The following is a 19157-nucleotide window of genomic DNA, read 5'->3' as shown; positions in this document are numbered from 1 at the left end:
CTCACTTTCTGCCCAGACCATGCTTTGCCCTTCCTTGTGTCTGAGAGGCGAGGCCCTGTGCCCACACCTCCTGGGTTCCCTCACCCTCTGGCTTTCGGCCAGACTTGGAAGGTTCCATCAGGAGAGTGGAGGGTACCAGGAGAGAGAAGATGGAGTGTGTGCTCCCCGCTGCCGCTGCTTTGGAGCTGTATCTCTGGCCGAAGCTGGGTCTGTTCACATGGCTCAGGCCCTCTCTGGGTTCTGGAAAACACTCCTCTCTCGATCCCTTCCAGCATAGGAGTAAAAGGGCTTCCTGTGGTTGCTAGTCCCCAGGTGCTTCGACCCCCATGTTTGCTTCCTTAACCCTCCTGCACCCCAGGAGCTAGTCCCTCCACTAGAGCCTCTCTGTATGACCCACGGTGGCAAACTTTGTGTTCTGCCAGGCAATGCCTGATGGCCATCTGACTGCATGTCTCTTGCTGGTACACCCCCTCCTCTGTGTACTCATGCTGCCATCTGGGTCAGTCATGACGAGCACGGGCTCCGGAGTCAGGCTGACAGGGGTTCAAGTCCTGGCTTTGTCACTTGCTATCCATGCGAACCTGGGCAGGTCGTGTAATGTCTTTGTGCCTTGATTTCCTCATCTGTGAAATGGGAACAGTGATGCCTCTTTCTTCATAGAATGGTTGTAAGGATTAGAGGAACGAAGGTGTGTGAGGGGCTGAGGTTCTTAATCAATGTCTGATTCTTGTTCATGTGTTCCTTACCACCACTCGCTGGTCCACCTGGGGAGCCCTGGCTGCTCTTCCCACCTCTACCCCCACCTCCTGCTCATCCATCTGACCTGCCCCCTTGCCGTCCTGGGGCTGTTCTCCAATGTAAATCTAAGCAAGTCTCCTGTGTTTAAACCCTTCGTTGCCCCCACTGAACCATCAGGTTAGACTCTGGATTCTTAGCAGGGTGTAGCCCCTTTCCGGCCACCGCCCACGGGGCACTTCACACCCAACCGATCCCACGCTGCTTGAATGCTCCCCACCCCGACTGCTCTGGCTCATGCTGTTGGGCCAGGCACCAGCAATCCCCTCTATCCGGAAGGCTATTCCTCTCTCTGGTCTTCACAAATTCTTATTCTTAGTTGTCCTCTGAAATCCAAACTCATGAGCCACCTCCTCTGAGAAGCCCTCCCAGACCTTGCAGGGAGGTCACGGCCCCCTCCTCCTTGAGACCTGTGCCCTCGTGCACATCCCTGCTGCGCTGGCCACCCTGAGATGTCTATCTGATCACTTGTCCACCTCTCCCACCAGATGGCGCTACTGGGAGGCAGGGCCTACAGTGCTCGCCTTTCAGTCTCTGGGGCCGGCACTGGGTGGGGAGGGCGTGATCAGGCTGGATGAGCCAGCTTAGGAGGTAATGCGCTCTTTGTCATCAGAAACGTGCCTGAGCCAAGCACACGAAAAGAAGACTATAGAGGGAACTGGAGCATTGGATGGCAAAAAAAGGCTGAGTTCATGCCATCCGTGGTCCCATCTACCCAAAGTATGTTGTTGGGTAGTGAGATCCCCATCACTCCACATATTCAAGCAGAGCTTAGAGGACCCCCCTGTAGGAATGCTGTAGGGGCATCTCCTGCACCGAGGCATTTCCGGCACTTCCTTGATGATGCCCCGGGTATCTCCCTTCTGTGTGTCTCTATGAGGCCAAACAAACCAGAAGGTTCTGAGGGGCTCTAGGGTTCTGTTTCCACTAAAGTCTCTACTGATTCATCAACATAAGATAAACAGCTACTTCATTTTTTCTCCCAAAGTCTTAAACATATTTACTCTTCTACCAGTAAGGTCTTTCTTTCCTCCCCTCAGTGGCTGCCCCCCTCCGCACACTGCCTTGAACACTTACATCCCTGAGGCAGGGAGAACTTGAGGCAGGTGATACCCATATCAGTCTCAGCTATGAAAATGGAAAAAACAATTAGACACATCTCCAAATGGAAAGAAAGATCTATGCCCAGAACAGTTCTGCTCAGCTGCTTGTTCAACTGATTTCAGGAAGGCCTGCCTGGCAGAGGGAAGGGCTTTCATTGCTCTTTGGGGGACCAGTGGGCAAATGGACACACAGCCTCCCTTGCAGGTCTGACAGATGACTGGGACCCCCATGCTCTGGGCCTCCTGCCACGACAGAGGCATACGGGCCCGAGGCCGGGAAGGCAGATGGTAGGGAAGCTCTGGGGGCTGGTTGGATGCTGGGGAGCAAGACGCTTTCCCATTGTCCAGTGAGGTTCTAAAACCTTTTGTTTCATTCTGACCGTTCACTCCAGGCAATCAGTAGTGAGAAGGTAGGTAAAGAAGACCCAGAAAGTCCAAAAGCAAGACCCAAGCCTCTATTATGTACATCTTCCTGGGGCAAGGGGTGAGATTTGATATGTGTCCTGAGGCAATAAGCCTTTGAAGACCATGCTCTATAAACTGCTCCAGAAGATCCTGTCTTGCCCAGGGTCCTTGAAGCAAGATCTGAACAGAAAAGGCCCTCTATGGTTTGGAGCACAGCAAAACCTTTCTGGGGGAGGGGAGGTACGATTCAGGGGGCCACGGGAGATGCTAGGTGCAAAAAGGGGTACTCTGGGCCCAATGGGGGCATCTTAGGAACCTTAGGCAAATCAGAGAAAGGCCTCCCTTTCGGGAGGAGGAATTTCTGAGAGGCAACCCCCCCCCCCAGGGCCCTTTTGAAAGAACCCCCTCCTTAAGGCCCTCCCAGCTGAAGAACTGAGCAGACCACCAGATGAGATCCCACTCCCACTGCCCCTGATGCCCACACGGTGCATTTGGTGGCCCTTGCTCAGGTGTCAGAACACAGAGTGAGGGAAGAGGCCTTTTTCCCCTTCCCTCCGCAACCCCAGCAGGGGTCTGGGCCACGAGAAGCTGGCGAATTTTCTGGATGCGTGATGTTTTCGAGATGGGTGGTGGCAGCCTGGGGGCATGGGGTGTGGGCATGGGTGGGGGGGTGCCTCCATGCAGCTTGGGGGACTGAGGATGCAGATGAGTAGGGGCTGGGCCAAGAGGGGAAGGGGAGAGTGGATGCACCATAGTGACTACAGCCACTATGAAACTCGTGGCAAGTAAGAGGCATGTTTCAGGACTTCTAGAAGTAACTGCTGCTCATTCTGAAGGGTCCCCTATTTAAAGTCTTCCCTGATCTATTCCTTCACTTTTGGCCCTCACTCCCTCCCCGAGGCCCCCCCAATTAGGGCATACAACATCCCGAATGATAGTTACTTGTTTGCCTACATCTTCCTGTCTACGCAGCCAGCTCCCTGAGGGCAGCGGTCTACGCAGCCCAGCCCTGTGCCCACAGGCCCTAGCACACAGTCAGTGCCTGGGAGATGTTATCACAGGGATGAATGATGTATAGGACCAGACCCAGGGCATGGAGAGACCCACATGAGGGTGTGTGGGCTGGGAGCACATCATCTGCTGGAGGGTCTGGGAGCCTCTGGTGCCCTTCTCAAAGCCAGAGGGAGCCCTTCACCACCAAAGGCCCTGGACGGCCCGGGGTAGAGATGGGGTGGAGAGGCCACCACTGTAAAAGGGGTGCTGCAGCCTCTCCAAGACTCCAGTTGGCCCCAACAGGCCCTGGCAGTCCAGCTCCAGTCCCTTTGGCTGCCTCCCTCCCCTAGTCTGATCCTGCCAGGCAAGGCCACCGTGGGACACTCCGGGCATCCCCTGGCCCAGGCTCTCAGCCACCTTCCGAAACCACAAAGCACTCTGCCATGGCCAGATGCAAAAGCACAGGATTGGAGGCTGAGACAGCCCCCACCCCCCAACCACATTATTACATCAGGTTATCTCTCAACTGCCTCAGAAGGAAATACGCAAGCAAGAAACATCACAGACGTTTATGGCCTTTTAACTCAAAGCATCACTAATTCTTCCTAGACTTGAACTTCCTGGGAGGCCAGGTGGGTGGTGCCTTTTGAGTCAGAGTCAGAAGATCCCAGCATCCCACGAGGACTAGAAGAGGGCCTCCTGCCCCTTAATCCAGTGCCTGCACCCCCACCACCCCACTTTTCCCAGTTGCTGCCCGTCCTGAGATCATTCATACACCTCTTGTGAGCCGCGTGGATGGCTGAGAGCACGCTTCAGGACCCAGAATCCAACCTTGCCTCCTGTGATGGGGCTGCTCTGCTTCCAGAAATTTCCACGGGGAGGCCCAGGGACAAGGTTTCTGATGCTTCCCTTTCTCTTCCATGATCAGTCTCCAAGAGACAAACATGGAAATAAAGCAGGGTTCTAAACTTGACCTTTGTACTCTGGGTGTGGTCTGGGAGCTTGTTAGAGATGCGGCGTCTCAGGAGCACCCCAGAACTCCTGAGTCAGAATCTGCATTCACCGTGCCCCCCAGGTGATTCGCGTGCTCATGGAGGGGCATTTTTTTGTGTGTGTGATCAGAAAAGCTTATTATCAATGCCTAATAATAAAGCTGACAATGAATTAGATAAAAGGTTTTGTTTGTTTTTTTTACTACTAATTCATTTCGCATTTATTCTTAAAGCTCCTGTGTAAAATACTCCCACACCAAATGAACGTATTGTGCACACACAACCTAGATAAGCTCATCACCATGATAGTGCTGCCCAGCAGGGTAACGTACATTTACATATTCTCTCTGCAACAAGAATTTAATAATATCTGTTATGGATTCTTTAACATCAGCAGGAAGATTCCTTTTCCGTAGCTTTCTGCAAAGGGATTTGAGATAGGACTCAGTTTGTTTTTGAGTAGCACTGTTCAGTTTGCCCTGCACACTGCGCTTCACATAATCTTCTTTGGCATTCAATTCTTTAGTCCAAACACCAAGAAGAAACTTAAGGAACTTGGTAATGATGTCCATGTCCTTATTATCATCGCCTTTTCCTAAAGACTCTCCCAATGCCTCTAACTCTTCAGTGGTGGTGTTTTCTTCATGAACTTTCAAATCATTCTGTGTGTCTTCCTCTCCAGGTTCCTGACCACCCACAAACTCATTGAGGTACTGCTGGTCGATCTTATCCAAAGCTGCTTTGGACAGGGTGGTGGTTACCCTTGAGGGGGTTGTGGAGTGCGACTAGAGGAGGACAGGTAGCACTCCCAGGAGGCGAGCAGTGGTCTGTTTCCTGGTCAGCATGCTGGATTCACAGCTGAGTTCAGTTTGTGAAAATTCACTAAGTTAGACACTTATGATATGTGTGTGTGTGTGGGGGGTGTATGCTTTAATAAAAAGTTAAAAAGGGCGCCTGGGTGGCTCAGTTGGTTAAGCGACTGCCTTCGGCTCAGGTCATGATCCTGGGGTCCCGGGATCGAGTCCTGCATCGGGCTCCCTGTTCAGCGGGGAGTCTGCTTCTCCCTCTGACCCTCTTCCCTCTCGTGCTCTCTATCTCTCATTCTCTCTCTCTCAAATAAATAAATAAAATCTTAAAAAAAAATAAAAAATAATAAAAAGTTAAAAAAAAAAAAAGGAATCGGGATTCTCAGCAAGTAGAGGCAGCTGGGAGCTCTACAGCTAAGCCACGCTCCTCTGAGCTGCCCCGAGAGTGGCCGATGCCTGTGGGCTGGTGTGGGAGCGCCCTGAGTCCCACCTGCCTCGTTCTTAGCTTGCCTGCCTGCCTGAGGCCCCTTTCGGCACTGAGGGCGACAGAGATACAGCAGCTTGGCTTTGACTTAGGGCCTGAGTCTGTCCCTACCCCATTTCTAGCAGAACAAGGCCATGTAAGGCCAGAAGTCCCCACGGATGTACCTCCATCCAATCAACCAGCACCAACACCACTTTTCCAGGCTCTTCTTCATCCCAAGTTCACTGTGCTTTATCAGCATCTCTCTGAGCAGCGTCCATAGGGAATGCCAGTATACAGATATAATCCTGTCATTCATAATGATAATGGCTAACATTTACTGAATCCTATTGTGAGGCAGGCAGTAAATGCTTTGTGTACGCTATGCTACTGAATCTTCCCAAGCCTATTATTATGCCCATTTTGCAGAGGAGTAATGCTAAAGTCACACAGCTGGGAAAAAGTGTAGTTGGGATTTGAACACAAAGTAGTCTGACCGTAATTCTCTTATACAGGTACTGTGAGATGCTTGGGCATGGATCAAAAATGAATGAAGAAATATATGAAAACCCCTGAATTATATACCTTAAAAGAGTGAATTTTATGGTATGTGAATGATAGTTCAAGTTTTAAAAATCTGAATGGACAAATTTTGGGGTTGGGATAAATGTTGACTGCATCCCTAAGAATTTGGTGGGCCTGTTTCTCTGGTATGAACCAGCTAGCAGCAAATATATATATACTTCTTAAGGAGAAAAAAAAAGGAATGAAGTGTCTCAGACACCTCTGTAGTCCAGCAGACCTAGTCCCAAACTTCCGTCCTGCCAGCTAGCCATGTGTGACAGCGTTTCCGTTTTCTCTCCTGTCAAGTAGGGACAGTGAACTTTGCCTTGTCAGGGGCTTGTGGGGATTAGAAGGGACATCTGCATGGGGCAGCAGCCTGGGCCTGGCGAATCACAGCAGAGAGTACTAAGTTTCAGGAGGGCACAAGCCTGGGGAGTTAACATGGCACTTGCTGACTGCCTCCACCCCCAGCGATGCTCCGAGAGCCCCCGAAGCTGTTGAGAGTGCTGCTCCTCACCCTTCCGCACTCATGCCGGGGGTTCTGCCTAGGCTCCCACAAGGACGACAAGGGCCTTTTCTCTCCCCCACCCAGCTTGCTCCCTCTTTGGGCTGCCAGGGGCAGGGATTCCTGAGCCAGGGCAGCGAGTAAGTTTTGAGCCGGCATTCCCACAGCCGCTGGCATGGGGGCTCTGGCTCATGCCCAGCACTGTCCTCACAGGCAGCTCCCTGCCCACAGGGGCTACATTGCTATGGTGATTCCACTACCCACACAGTGTCCAGGGAGTGTAGTTGGAGCTGTTCACAAGTCTTGCTGAAGCCAGGCTGGGAAGATTTCTGAAAGGGTCAGAGGGAATGGGGGGGAGGGGTTGGGGGGATGGGCACTAAGTGTAACTGCTTCCCTAGCAGTAGGTGCACGCGCGCGTGTGTGTGCGCGTGCATGCACTCATGCATGTGAGTTATAATGGCCCTCCTGAGCAGAGGCACAGCCCCTAGAGAGGTATAATCTCATGATTGCCATAGGTTTCTTCCTGAGGTGGTGTTCATGGTTTATCACTGTGTTTTGTTTCCATATTGAAAACGGAAAGAAAAAAGAACGGCATTCACATAGTAGCAGGACAGACTGAACTGTGCCTTCTATTGCTCCACACCTGAAGCTGGCTTCATGTTCTGCCTTGTCCTTGGTCCTATAAAAATTGCCTCTAGGACACAGAGCAGGACACCAGGATTGTAACTGTGACGGGGAGAGAGCCACCTACCTGCTGCCTCCCATGCTCTAGGCGCCTGACTGCAATCACCCCAGTGAGCCCACACCACCGTCGTGCACAGGGATTTGTTATGCTCATTTTACAGATGGTGAAACTGAGGCTCAGAGAAGCTAAGTCACTGGCCACCATGAGGGGCCAATACGTGCAGGTGTGGGAGTCCCACCCAGGCTGTTCAAGATCTGTGCTCACTGAACTAGTTGGCCCTGCTTCTACCTCCTTCTCCCAGCCGGGTGGGTGTTTACCAGGGGGCGGCCCGTTTGGCCCAGAGAGAACAGAATCCAAGGCATCAAGTAAAATAAAGGAGCCAACCCCTCGGGAATAGCAGGTGGAGCACAACCCAAATTGCACTCACTGGGGACTGGTATTTAGGCTCTAAATTCAGGAGCTTTCAGTTCTCCTTCCTGAGCGATATGGGGAATTATTAACTAGATGACCCCAGTCCTAACCCATGTGCACATTTGTGCTGACCCAATTCAGTCCAGAGTAGTTAATCTACGCTTCTTCCCCACAGTCATGAATGTGGGTTCCCCTTTGCAGAGCCTCTGAAACAGCCCTGACTGCAAATAAATGAATCCTCAGGGATGGTGAGAACCGGGGCCTAACATATTCCGAGCCCTCGTGTTCGGAGCTAATGCTGATTTGTAAAGCGCTTTATGATTTATTCATACCGCCTTACCAGGCTTCCCAGGACAACCTTCCCCTCACACAAATGAGCGCGACTCCCAGAACAGAATGTCAGGCTTCATTAGAAGAAAAAAACCCAGGTGTGGGGGATGTCCCCTTTTTTTGCTCCCTAGCTTATGTCATTCAGTGTTTGCAGGATTCAGGTCCCAGTCAAGAAAGCACTTTGGCCCCTGAGCAGGGTAAGATGTCAGGAGGTTCTTCCTGGGAGGAAGAGACCCTCTCTGACTGAAACTCAGGCCAATGGATGCATTCCCAGTGGGGGACTGAAGCCAGACAGACAGGGGCCCCAGGAGCGGCTAGGGTAGGGCTCTGCTCCCTGATTCTTGGCTGGGAGACTGAGGGGGGGGCCCTCAGCTCTCAGGGCTGCCACGGAGTCTTCAGAGCTGTGGAAAGTACAATTCACCACACTGGCTCCTGATACCGTTTTCATTATTGGTATAATCATGGTCTCCTCAGCCTTGGGGGGGGGATGCCCCCAGGCGCAGAGGGAAGAAGGAAATCCCCACTCTCCTTGCTTAGCTTCTTCCGGGTGCTTCAGGAGTCCCTTCCTGTGGCCTCACCCCTGCCCACAGGAAAGCTGACCTCAGACACACGTGGCATCCATGAAACTGCAAGGGCCCAAAAGTCAAAAGTCATGCTGAGCAGAAATGCAGGGGACTTGAACGTGAGAGACCTAAGGGTCTTCACAGCATCCCTAAAATGAGCAAGACCCCCACAAGCCACGGTCATCCTCTTGCCAAAGGGTCACACTTGCGAGGGAACACACCACTAAACCACACCCACAGGGACTTTGGAGCAACGCAGCGTGCTTCTTCGGACGCTCCCTGACCTCTAGGGTATCAGGGGCTCCACCACACACTTCTCAAACTTTCGGACAGAGTAAGAGATCTGTGGGCATCTCACTTGCTAGGCAATTCACATTGAAGTTACTGGTAACATGAACAATTTCTTGATGCCATGTGAGAGTCAGTCCGATTTAAACATCTGCAGGACTCAGGGGGGCATTGTCACATATGGCATGAGATCCAGGGGGCTCCCCTTCTTTCCGTATGCTGTCTCAGGGCACAGGGACCGGATGCAGCTCCACCAGTCCTAGGTGTGGGTGCTGACCTGGCGCACGTGGAAGGAAGGGGTCCTCCACTCTGTTTCTTCCTCGCTGCCAGGGTACCACCCGTAAGTGTCCAGTAGTGGGCGACACTGAGACCTTAGATCAGCAAGTATAATCTAAAACAGACTGCTGCGCAAAAAAGGGCCTACATTGCTCTTAACGCCTTACAAGAAAACAGTAACAACAAAAGAGTTACTTTTGATTAATCTGGCCAACATGGATTCTCTGGCCATCCCTTCTAGCTCTGGTCCTCCAGGCTGGGAATTTGATGAATGATTGCATTTGGGACAATACGGAGACCCAAATGTCTAACCCAGTTTTGAGAGATCACAGTAGTCAAAGTCCAGAAATAAATCCCAACTGCTCATTCTCATTTTAAATAGCGAGCCAATGATACTTTCAACTGAGAGTGAGTTCTACACCATTGTTAATTGCTAATGCATAAACTCTTGTTGAAAAAACCACCACCACCACCACCACCACCAAGGAGGCAGCGAATGTTTAAAACACAGTAATTAATGTTCAAAATAGGATTTCTAAAATATAGTTAATAAATTACACTGTCTTGTTCTTCCTTAAGTGTATGCATTCTCAATGGGGGTATATAGTTCCCAAGGGGGCACACATTGGTTTTTAAATGGGAAAATATTACTCTTTCATGTATAAACTATAGATATACATACAATATATAAACACACAGTATATCTTCAGTATTAAATTTTCATGAGATAATTATCAAAAAAAGTCTAAAAAGACTTCTTAGGGGAGCAATAAGGAAAAAATGGGTTGAGAAACACTGCTTAAATAGAAAATAGTGGCTCTGGTTTTTTCTTTATGACTCAAGATCACATGCATAGACACCTCTTATCCTATTCTGTAATAGTTCTTGAGATACACGGGCAGATTTATTCCTTCTTACATGGCCCTGACCCTGACCCCAGGTGTGGATCCTTTTCTGGTTGGTAGTTTTCCTCCCTCGCTTTTAAAGGCTACCTGGTCATTCCCTGGGGGACTGTTTTCTAGCGGAGGCCTGTTAAATCCATGATCTTAATTTTGCAGGCAATACTGAAGTCCATTCCGGTCTGAAAGCAACAACATACTGCCTTGTTGGAACTGCATGAACGGCTCATGAATGAGTTGTCTTTAGCCCGTTCACATATTTTCATTCATTTCTGGGTTTGTGTCTGCATTTTTGAGGATGGAAAACCAAGAAAACCTTATATCCTATACCCCGAGAAGATGCAGAATGACTTACGGTGCAAAGTGTTTCAAAGGTCTTTTCAGACACAAAGGATCCATCAAGGCCAAAGAGAAATATCGATGCATAGGAGAGCATCCCTCCGAGGATAATGAGGTTGTTCATATACGGACTGGACATCTTTATCAGCCTGCCAAGAGAAAGATGACAGTTAACAGAACTGTTAATGTTGTTATTCCTCCAGCAAACATTCCCTGAATGCCTGCTAGGTGTATGGTGTTGCCAAGGCTGGAGGAGAGAGAAATGCAAGCCCAGGTTTCCTCCACTCCCCACGACCCCCATCCCAGGCTGTGCACCTGCTAGGGGCCGCTTCCCCCTCACTAAAGGACCCCAGAAGCTATATAATGCTACTGGTGGATTTTTCCTCCATCAAGTTCACCTATCATTTCTCTAGGGGCAGCTTGTAACACCAGCTTCTTCAACCATTCATTTTCAGTTTACACAAACACATTACTAAGGCAACAGGTCTTTTTGTCCTCTAGGGCTGGGAAGATAGGCTAAATCTAGAGAATTCTACACTTAAGCTCAGCAGCCTTAAGAGAGGAGGGAGGTGAAGGGGAGAAGGCCACACCACCTTCCACCTTACCAAGTGGGCCCGGCCCAGGAGGTATACAGGTGAGCACTCAGTGCTGCTCAGGAAGTGTGGTCACCAGGTGGCATGTGAGCATTCACTTTGGCTGTCTGAAGCTCACCCGGTCTTGTGCACAAAGGGGTCACACCCATGCACAGGAACACCTCCCCTAGGCATTAGGTGATAAAAATGGACAATGCCGCCCCCATCCCCACCCTACCCCTGTCTTCACCAGGCTGCTTCTGGGGGCATTCTTTACACTCCTACACACTACACGCTTGTCTCTCACCTCCTGCAGGAATTCTGCTTTGGCTCCCAGCTGCCCAGCAAGCCAGGCCTGGCTGAGACCAACCGCTAGCTGGAATTCACCCTCAGAAGTGCCTGGCTACCCCAGCACAATCCACTCGGTCTGTCTTGGGTTTTGAGGTGCCCCCTGGTCCAGGTGCTCTTTTGCAGATTGTAAATATGGTCACTTGTTCCTCGAACATTTTCTCTTACACTCTGCCATTCTATGAATCATTTCACACTGAAAAAATGCAATGTGTCCAAGTGGAAGAGAGATAAAAAGCCTGGTGTAAATTATGGATTGCATGTGGCTTTTGAGCTGGGAACACGGGGTGGAGCCACCCTACAGAGGCACACCCTTGGCAGGCCACTTGGCCTGGCCGAGTCTCCTCCTGAGTAAGACAGGAGCCCAGATCACATTGCCCAGGGCAAGTGTGCGGCTCAGATGATGCTGGATTCCTGGAGGTCCTTCTGCAAACCACGGACCGCTAAGGCCCCTTCATCTTTATTACCACGGGAAGCTGGGGAGGGGAGAAGCCAGGAGTTGGGCTGGTTACCTGGAGGAAAAGGACCTTAACAAATAGATAGCATTTAGGGACATAAAAGTGAGGGGAACTTGGAACAACTGTGACGTTTATTCTTATTTCTTTCAGATTTTTTAATCTGCAAAGCCAGTCAAAAAATTTACATAGATGCCAGCCTACTGGGAAGAGTAACAGTAATTTTCCACGGGAGGGCCAAAACGGGGTAGTTAAAGAATTAAAGGAGTTTAGTCTTACGATAGGGGCAACTTGCTGTTAAGATAGGTATTTTGGAAGCTTGTAGAAAAGGAGTCTAATATTAACTGAGAGCTGATTCTGTGCCCAGGCCTCGTCCAAATGCTAATGGGCATGGCCATCAGTTAAGGTTTGTACAGAGTAGGTGAAACTTCCTTCAATTTTTTTGTGGTGGCATATGTGTTACTGATGTATAGAAAATAAAACAACAGGTGAATAAAACTTTTGTTCTTCAGGAAATAGGTTTGACCTAATCAAAACCAAAAACAACAACAAAGAAATACAGAGCCTCCAAGTTCTGTCTTTGTAAGCGGGAAGAGAAAAAAAAGAAAACAACCCTGTTCTCTGTAGAATCAGGCTTGCTCCTGGCTGCCAGGAAGGTCACACAGTGTGGCTTCTGGGCTTGATGTCACCGAGGCTGTGCCCCTGGCGGCCCTGCTCTGAGCCCCTGCTCAGTGGCTCCCCAACAACCCAGGGAGCTGGGTCCAGGGGTTTGCCGTGGGAACCACAGAAGCTGGTTGTGCTCGGTAAACACCACCGCTTGGGCGGCGGCCTGTTCTACTCACGGCTGACCGAAATAACTCAGACGGGGAGCTGCTCTCCTCCAGAGAGCGAGGAGCCTGTGTGGTGGAAGAGAAATCAAAGTGGGATACCCAGGGGACCCATTCTGCCACACACAGCAGTGTGGCCTTGGACGGTTGCCCTCCCTCTGTCACTGGGCTTCGAGACTCTCATCTGTGATCTGGGGGGAGTTACCTGAGGGTCCCAGTGAGAATGATGGGAGGGAGGAGCTTCTCGGGCTGTGAAGTACTGTCCCGGGGGGTGGAGCCCCTTCCTGAACTCAGTGACTCCCTTGGGCAGAGCTTCCCCAAGACGCTGGGGGGTGGAGCCAGGACTTTGGGGGAGCTCCCGCTTCTGTGTTTTCCCTCCTGCACCGTACAACGTGGAGGAAGCCTACAGACTCAGACCCTTGGAGTTTATTTAACCCAGTCCTCCTGTGCAACCAGCAGCCCTGCCTCTGTGTGTGTGTATGTGTGTGTGTGTGTGTGTGTGTGTGTGTGTATGCGTGAGAGTTTGTGCATGGGTACGCACACACGTACATTACATGGAACATCCAATCACATCCCAGGGACCGAACGACCACTTTAGAAAACTGCCCCAAAAACTTCTGTGCCCCTGGTGCATCGGTCATGTGAAGCCCCTACACTTTATCCACAAGTTTGTCAATCTGGAAAGCATCATCCAAGAGGAGGCTGTGAGTGGCTTACTTCTGATTCCGATTCTTGATGTTGAAGAAGAGAAAAGCGCTGGCCATGATCATCCCCAGGATGGTGAGGGCAGAGAGGATGCTGTAGAGAGGTAGGGAGATCTTTCGGAGCTGCTCCAGGATGATGGTCTTGTCTTTTGGTGGCTCGGATCCTAGAAGGCCAAGGAACAGACACCAGCTGAGCCTGGTGCATGGTCAGCCCTCGAAAACATCTTTGCCTGCATGTCTTGCTGTCTGGCACCTGGGCACAACCTCTAAGCAGGACACAACTACTGGGTGAGAGGGCTCCAGTGGTCGGCCAGTCTACCAGCAGGGAGCCTTAGCTAGGACTTATTTCTTTCTCTAAATAGAATCAATAAGGAATTTGTGATGCATTTAATAGCCATTAAAAGACTAGAATTTGATTTGGTCTAATTATCCTGTTGAAAAACCATCCCCATTTGTCCCCAAAGGTAACAGCAGCTTGGAAGGCATAGGGCTTGATGCTGTGAGTGGGTCCCCCTGGGTGCCACTGGGGGCGAGGCATCTGGCTTGGGCTCTCAAGGACTCTGCTCTGACACATGATAATGACCACCCTCAACAGGTCAGACACCTTGTCTGTCAGTTCCATGGAGATAGAGATGTCTCTGGGCGTGGGTTTTCTGCCTCGAGGTCATTATGTTGTAAAAGCTCTTTCTCGTTTTCCATTTTCATAAGCCTCACTAACTGTGGGAGGCAGAAGCTACTGGCATGCCTCCCCCTCCCTACCGTGCCAGGACTGGACCAAAACTGTGGGGTTCCATTTCTCTATGTGACTGTAGAGCTGTCCCTGCTCATTCTCCAAGGGCACCGGGAACCTAGTGGAGCCCTGAGGGCCTCAGAGAAAACTCATCTTTCTGGTCACTGGCAAAACTGTCTGGATCCAGGCTGGTTTGGGAGGAGGGGTGCAGGGACTCGCCCCACCCCGCTCCACTTCTTACAAATCCCTTTCTGCTCAGCTGCTATTTCAAGTCAGGCTTCTGCTGCGGAACTGTGAAACACTGGGGCTTTTCTCTCTGGTGGGGAAGGTGGGGAGCCTGGGGAACCCCAGCAGGGGTCATGGGGACTGCACCATGGCTGTGCCGTGGGGGCCAGCCTGGGTCACACCTCTGTTCCCAGGGGACAAGCAGAGGATGCGCAGGTGTGGCAGCAGGGATGGTGATCTATGAAGATCTGTGTTTCAAAAACTCTGCTAGCAAGTTCAAATGTGTTTGGAAACATCCAGGGGATAAGAAGAGTTCGAACCATCTAAGTAGGGAAGTTGCCAGGTTCTAAAACAGCTAGGAACCTGCTGGCGGGGTTAAATGTAAAGTTTTAAGCAATTCCACGTAAAGGAACATTTTGAAGGAGTGGCTTCAAAGGCTGAAGGTCAGGGCAAAAACAGATACAAGGTAAGTGAAGTAACACCATTCTTGCCTCCAGAAGTGAAAGCTCTACATCTGAATCCTTCTTCCTCCATTCTTCCATTTTTTCCCCCAACCTCCCACCCCTAAGCGAACCTCTGGCTGCATTAGGCTGGTGTCTTCTGGTTCCCAAACACTAGAGCCATCCTGGGGGTGCCCGTGAGTTCCTGGCTGGGAACAAGTCCAGCTCCGGGCATTGAGGAAAGAGCTGAGGTTTGGACCAGCGGGTAGATGATGGTTGTGACCACTCGCTGCTCATGCAGAAATGACATCAGGAAACTGACCACATCTCCTCTTTCTTACTCTACCTTCCCTCCCCTGAAAACGGTGCCTTCACACACAATGCACCTGAAAGATGTTTTGGTAATGTTTAAGATGTTTAGTCACTTGGTAATGACTTCTCAGAAGCATCCTTGGCAGCCACCCTGAGTTTTCGTTCTTGCTCCTCACCCAATCCGTTCACTCATTATTCATCTATTCTTCACTAGTCCTTCATCCATCATTATACCTTCATTCATCATCATTAATGATGACCAGTCATCATTAATAATCACCTTCTACCTGTCAGGCCCAGTGTTGGGCACCAGTGATTCAAAGTCAACCAACATAGAGTCCCTGTCCTCAAGGAACTTATACACTAGCTATGTAAAAAGAAAAAGGCAGTAATAAGCAATCATGTTTACTGAATGCTTATGACGGGCTAAGCATTTTACAGAGATTTTCTCCTTTGACCCATCCAACAGCCTCACAGGTAGAGAAGATTGTTCCCATTTCACAGAGAGGCAATAGTTTTCTAAGAGCTAAGTGACTTTCATAGCTAGTAAGTGGCAAAACTGGCAGGATTTGAACCCAGACCTGCCTAACTGAGTCCTGTGCTCTAACCATTATGCAAACTGCCTCCAAAGACAGAGTCCAGGTGGTTGATAACATCAGGCACAGAGAGGCCTGAGCATGAAGTGGAGAGAAGAGTGTGGCTCTCCCTGATGGAGTCAGGCAAGGCTACAGAAGGGAGAGCTGGTCTGCAGAAGAGGAATAGTTGGCTGCCCACAAGGAAGACAAGGAGGAAAAGGCATTGTGGGCAGAGGACCCAGCAGGGGCAAAGGCACTGTGGTGTGTTGGCATACTTGAGGAACTGTAAGCAGTTTGGTTGGGGAGACCTGAAAGAAGAGGCAGAGAAATGGGAAGGTCTTGGGGTCCACTACCACGGAGTGAGGCCCCTTGTTGAGCAATGGGGATCGTGTAGTGCTCCGAGCAGAGGTGGAGAATTTTCAGCTTAGCATGACGGCCAGGGTGCTTTGGCTGTTGAGGGCAGAACGGACTTCAGAGAATTAATACTGGTGAAGTCCATCTACAACCCACCCATCCACCCGTCCATCTATCCATCCACCCATAACTTTACTGACTCACATGCTCACCTGTTCGTTCATTTATTCACCCACCCAGTCTTGCCCTCAGCTGATCAGTCATGTGTTTAGTTTTTCATCAGATATGAACCTTCGACATGTGTCAGACCCTGGCTGCTATTAGGAGTTTAAAGTCAGTTAGGATCCAGTCAGGGAGCTCATGGTCTAACAACCTAGAAATTTCCATGCAAAAGACAGTGACTATGGGGAAGGCAGAGACAAACACTGAAAGCCAAGAGAAGGGAGCCATTAGCTCAGCTGGGGGCAATCAGGGAAGGCTGCACAGAAGAGCGTCATTTGATCTGGTTCTAGAAGCTGAGGAAGAGTTCTCCTGCAGAAGAAGAGGGAATGATCTTCAGGAAGACCAGCCGGTGGACAGGCTTTATTACTAACCCAAGCAAGTCGTTTCTTCCAGTAGGAGACAGAGCTAAATTTAGCTGGGTCACATTTAAACAGAATTACTCCTGGCTATGGACTGGTTTAAATGTAGATGCCTGGGTAAGAGACAGCACGCCATGCAAATTTCAGTGACCCATCCCAGGAGCGGGAAGTCAGCTCCCATGTGAGTGATGGGGACCCTGTGCTCAGTGAGTGTATGTGTTGAGAGGAAAGCAGGTTCTCTCTTCCCCAGGAAGCCAGACTCCGAGTTGACCCCAGCCCTCAGACAGTATCTGACCTTGGGAGCAATTGAGCAGGCCCCCTGCTATGAGAAGCCCACCTGCCTTACCTTGGAACCTGATAGTGTCGTTGATGATCTCCAGTGTGTCAGCCACAGCGTTGTACTCTCCCACCTTCACCTCCCTGCTGTCTGCAGGGAGCAAGAGACAGGCGCTGGTTAGATGGAGTCCCGTGCCTGTGGCTGGCTGTTCCTGTCGCAGCTCCTGCACCCCCACAGGCCCTGGCTATATTCTCACAGGCTTTCCTTTGCCCCAGGGCCTTTTCCGGGTAGAATCGCAAAACCTCCGATTAGATCTGGGGTGGGACAGACAGCCCTCTCACTCCAGCTCATCCGCTGGTGACTCCCCCTTTGCTATATGCCTTGTGGATGGAGGCCTACTCCCTTCATAACTGGACTCGTCTGTTACTAAGTCCTTCCTGGTCACTGGGCTGAACGGTCTCTTTGTAACTTTCCCCTGGTCTCTGGCTCTGTCATCTAGGACCACACAGAGCGCTTCTGCTCCCTCTGCTCCAGAACAGCCCTAGAGACTTGAAGACACAGACAGATCAACCCCCTGGTGCCAGCCCCCAACCTCACCTTACAGAATATTATTTCTAATTCAGCCCTCTCCAGGTTCCTCCTTGGGCCATGCCACACAATGTCACTGTGTCTGAGAGAGCGTAGACTCAAGGACGGACCAACATATTTCTTTAGGCATGATCTGGTCAGCAGCAAGTACAGGGGACTATCCCCTCCTTCATTTTGCACATTATATTCCTATTAAGGCATTCTGAGGTGGGATTAGTATTAGCGAAGCCAGATGTGCTCATGGATCATGAGAGCGGTGAGGGTAGAGATGTCTTTGGGTCTGGAGACAGGGGAGAGGTCTGAGCTGGGGAGAGAGTTGGGGCCATCAGCATGTGAACTGGGAGGTGGAGCAGGGGGCAGGGAGGAGGTCCCTTGGGACAGTGCCAAGGAGCAGAGAGGAGCAAGGGCAGAATCCCGGGGAGCACAAACCTCTTGGCGGAGGGGTTGGGCTCGGCAAGGATGCTGCAAGGAGACTGGGAAGGACTGGCCAGGGTGCTGGGAGCAGGATGGCAGGAGAGAGTGGGCATCATGGGAGCCAAGGAAAGGGACAATTTCACAATGGAGCTGGCTAGCAGTGTCAGATGTCACCGAGAGACTAGAGCAACAAGCCCCTTGAGCAAGGGGTCAGTGGATTTGGTGCGTGGGGGGACTGGTGACCACAGACAAAGCAGGTCTAGGGAAGCAGGACCAAAGGCAAGGGTTGTGGAACTAGAGGGTGAAGCCCTCAGGGCTGAACAGGCTTTGACAGGGCTGGGGAATGGGCGGGTAGAACTAATGAGGAGTCACTGAGCCTTGACAGTGTGCCTGGACCTGTGCTAGGAACTTGCTGTGCCTTTTCTTGTTCAGTTCTCACAGCTGCAGCCAGTGGTTTCAGTCCCACCGTACAGATGAGGAAACTGAGCTCGGCAGGTTATGCCTTTGCCGCCACGCCACCGATTCTAAGAGTAGAGCCCGGCCTCAAACTCAGGATGTTTCCCATAGACCATGCTCTTTGCTGACATGGGGTTGCCTCGATGGGATCCCTGAGTGGTGACAGTTCCTGCCAAGCTGCCCCCTCCGTGGGCCACGTGTGCCTCCTGCGTGTAGTAACTGCAGAAGAGGCACGCCCATGTGCCCACCCACAGGGCAAGCGGGTCCCCAGAGCTGCAGATGCTGGGCCTCCAAGTGCCCAGAGGTTATCAAGGGACACAGCTGCAGGAACTCCAAATGTGCACCCAGAGGACCCGCCGGCTGGCTGGGGCTCTGGCTCTCAGTGAATTTCTTTGGAGAAATGCAGATGCGTTGCTGGTCCCTTATAAACATTCGGGAAGAGGAACAGGGAATCCCATAGGCCACACTTCTGCCTGTGTTCCTTTGACTGTGGGGTGGAAAACAGGGTTGTCAAAGTCACTTCCTTCCCGCTACAGTGGTCTTCCTGCCCCTGTGCAAGTGGCTGTCACTTGCCTGGGTCACAGCTCCTAAATGTCACATTAACAGACTCTGCTGGGAGCTCCAGCATTCCCGTTCTGGCCTTTTGAAGTCCTCAGACCCAATCAGCTCCTGCCGCTCAGCGGAGGAAGCCCTGATTTATTTATCTGGTGTGGGGAGGCAGCTCATGAAATATGTAGGCTGATTGGAACAAATCACCAGGAGCCGGGAAGTATTGTGGCTGGCACCCCACCGCACCATTAGCCACACAGCCTGCCCCCCTGACTGACATACCCTGATGGACCGTCCCATGGCACCAAGAGGAACTGCCGACTGGCTGGGGCG

The 19157-nt window shown here is 51.1% G+C and overlaps 1 protein-coding gene across 1 annotated transcript in view; it reads right to left on the bottom strand.

Annotated features, from left to right (window-relative positions):
* The window catches only part of GABBR2 (gamma-aminobutyric acid type B receptor subunit 2), a 342515-nt gene that overhangs the window by 67616 nt on the left and 255742 nt on the right, over positions 1-19157 (bottom strand). Inside the window, exons 9-11 of the mRNA XM_025888598.2 lie at positions 16887-16967; positions 13337-13487; positions 10434-10566 (exon numbers count right to left, since the gene is read on the bottom strand). Coding sequence (XP_025744383.1) covers positions 10434-10566; positions 13337-13487; positions 16887-16967 — 365 coding nt within the window. The remainder of the gene's footprint in view (positions 1-10433; positions 10567-13336; positions 13488-16886; positions 16968-19157) is intronic.

Source organism: Callorhinus ursinus, unplaced genomic scaffold, assembly GCF_003265705.2.
Source record: "Callorhinus ursinus isolate GAN/ISIS: 27379988/994484 unplaced genomic scaffold, GSC_fseal_2.0 scaffold24, whole genome shotgun sequence".
Taxonomy (NCBI): Eukaryota; Metazoa; Chordata; class Mammalia; order Carnivora; family Otariidae; genus Callorhinus; species Callorhinus ursinus.
Note: the sequence above shows the minus strand (reverse complement) of the source record. Positions and strands in the feature narration are given on the sequence as shown.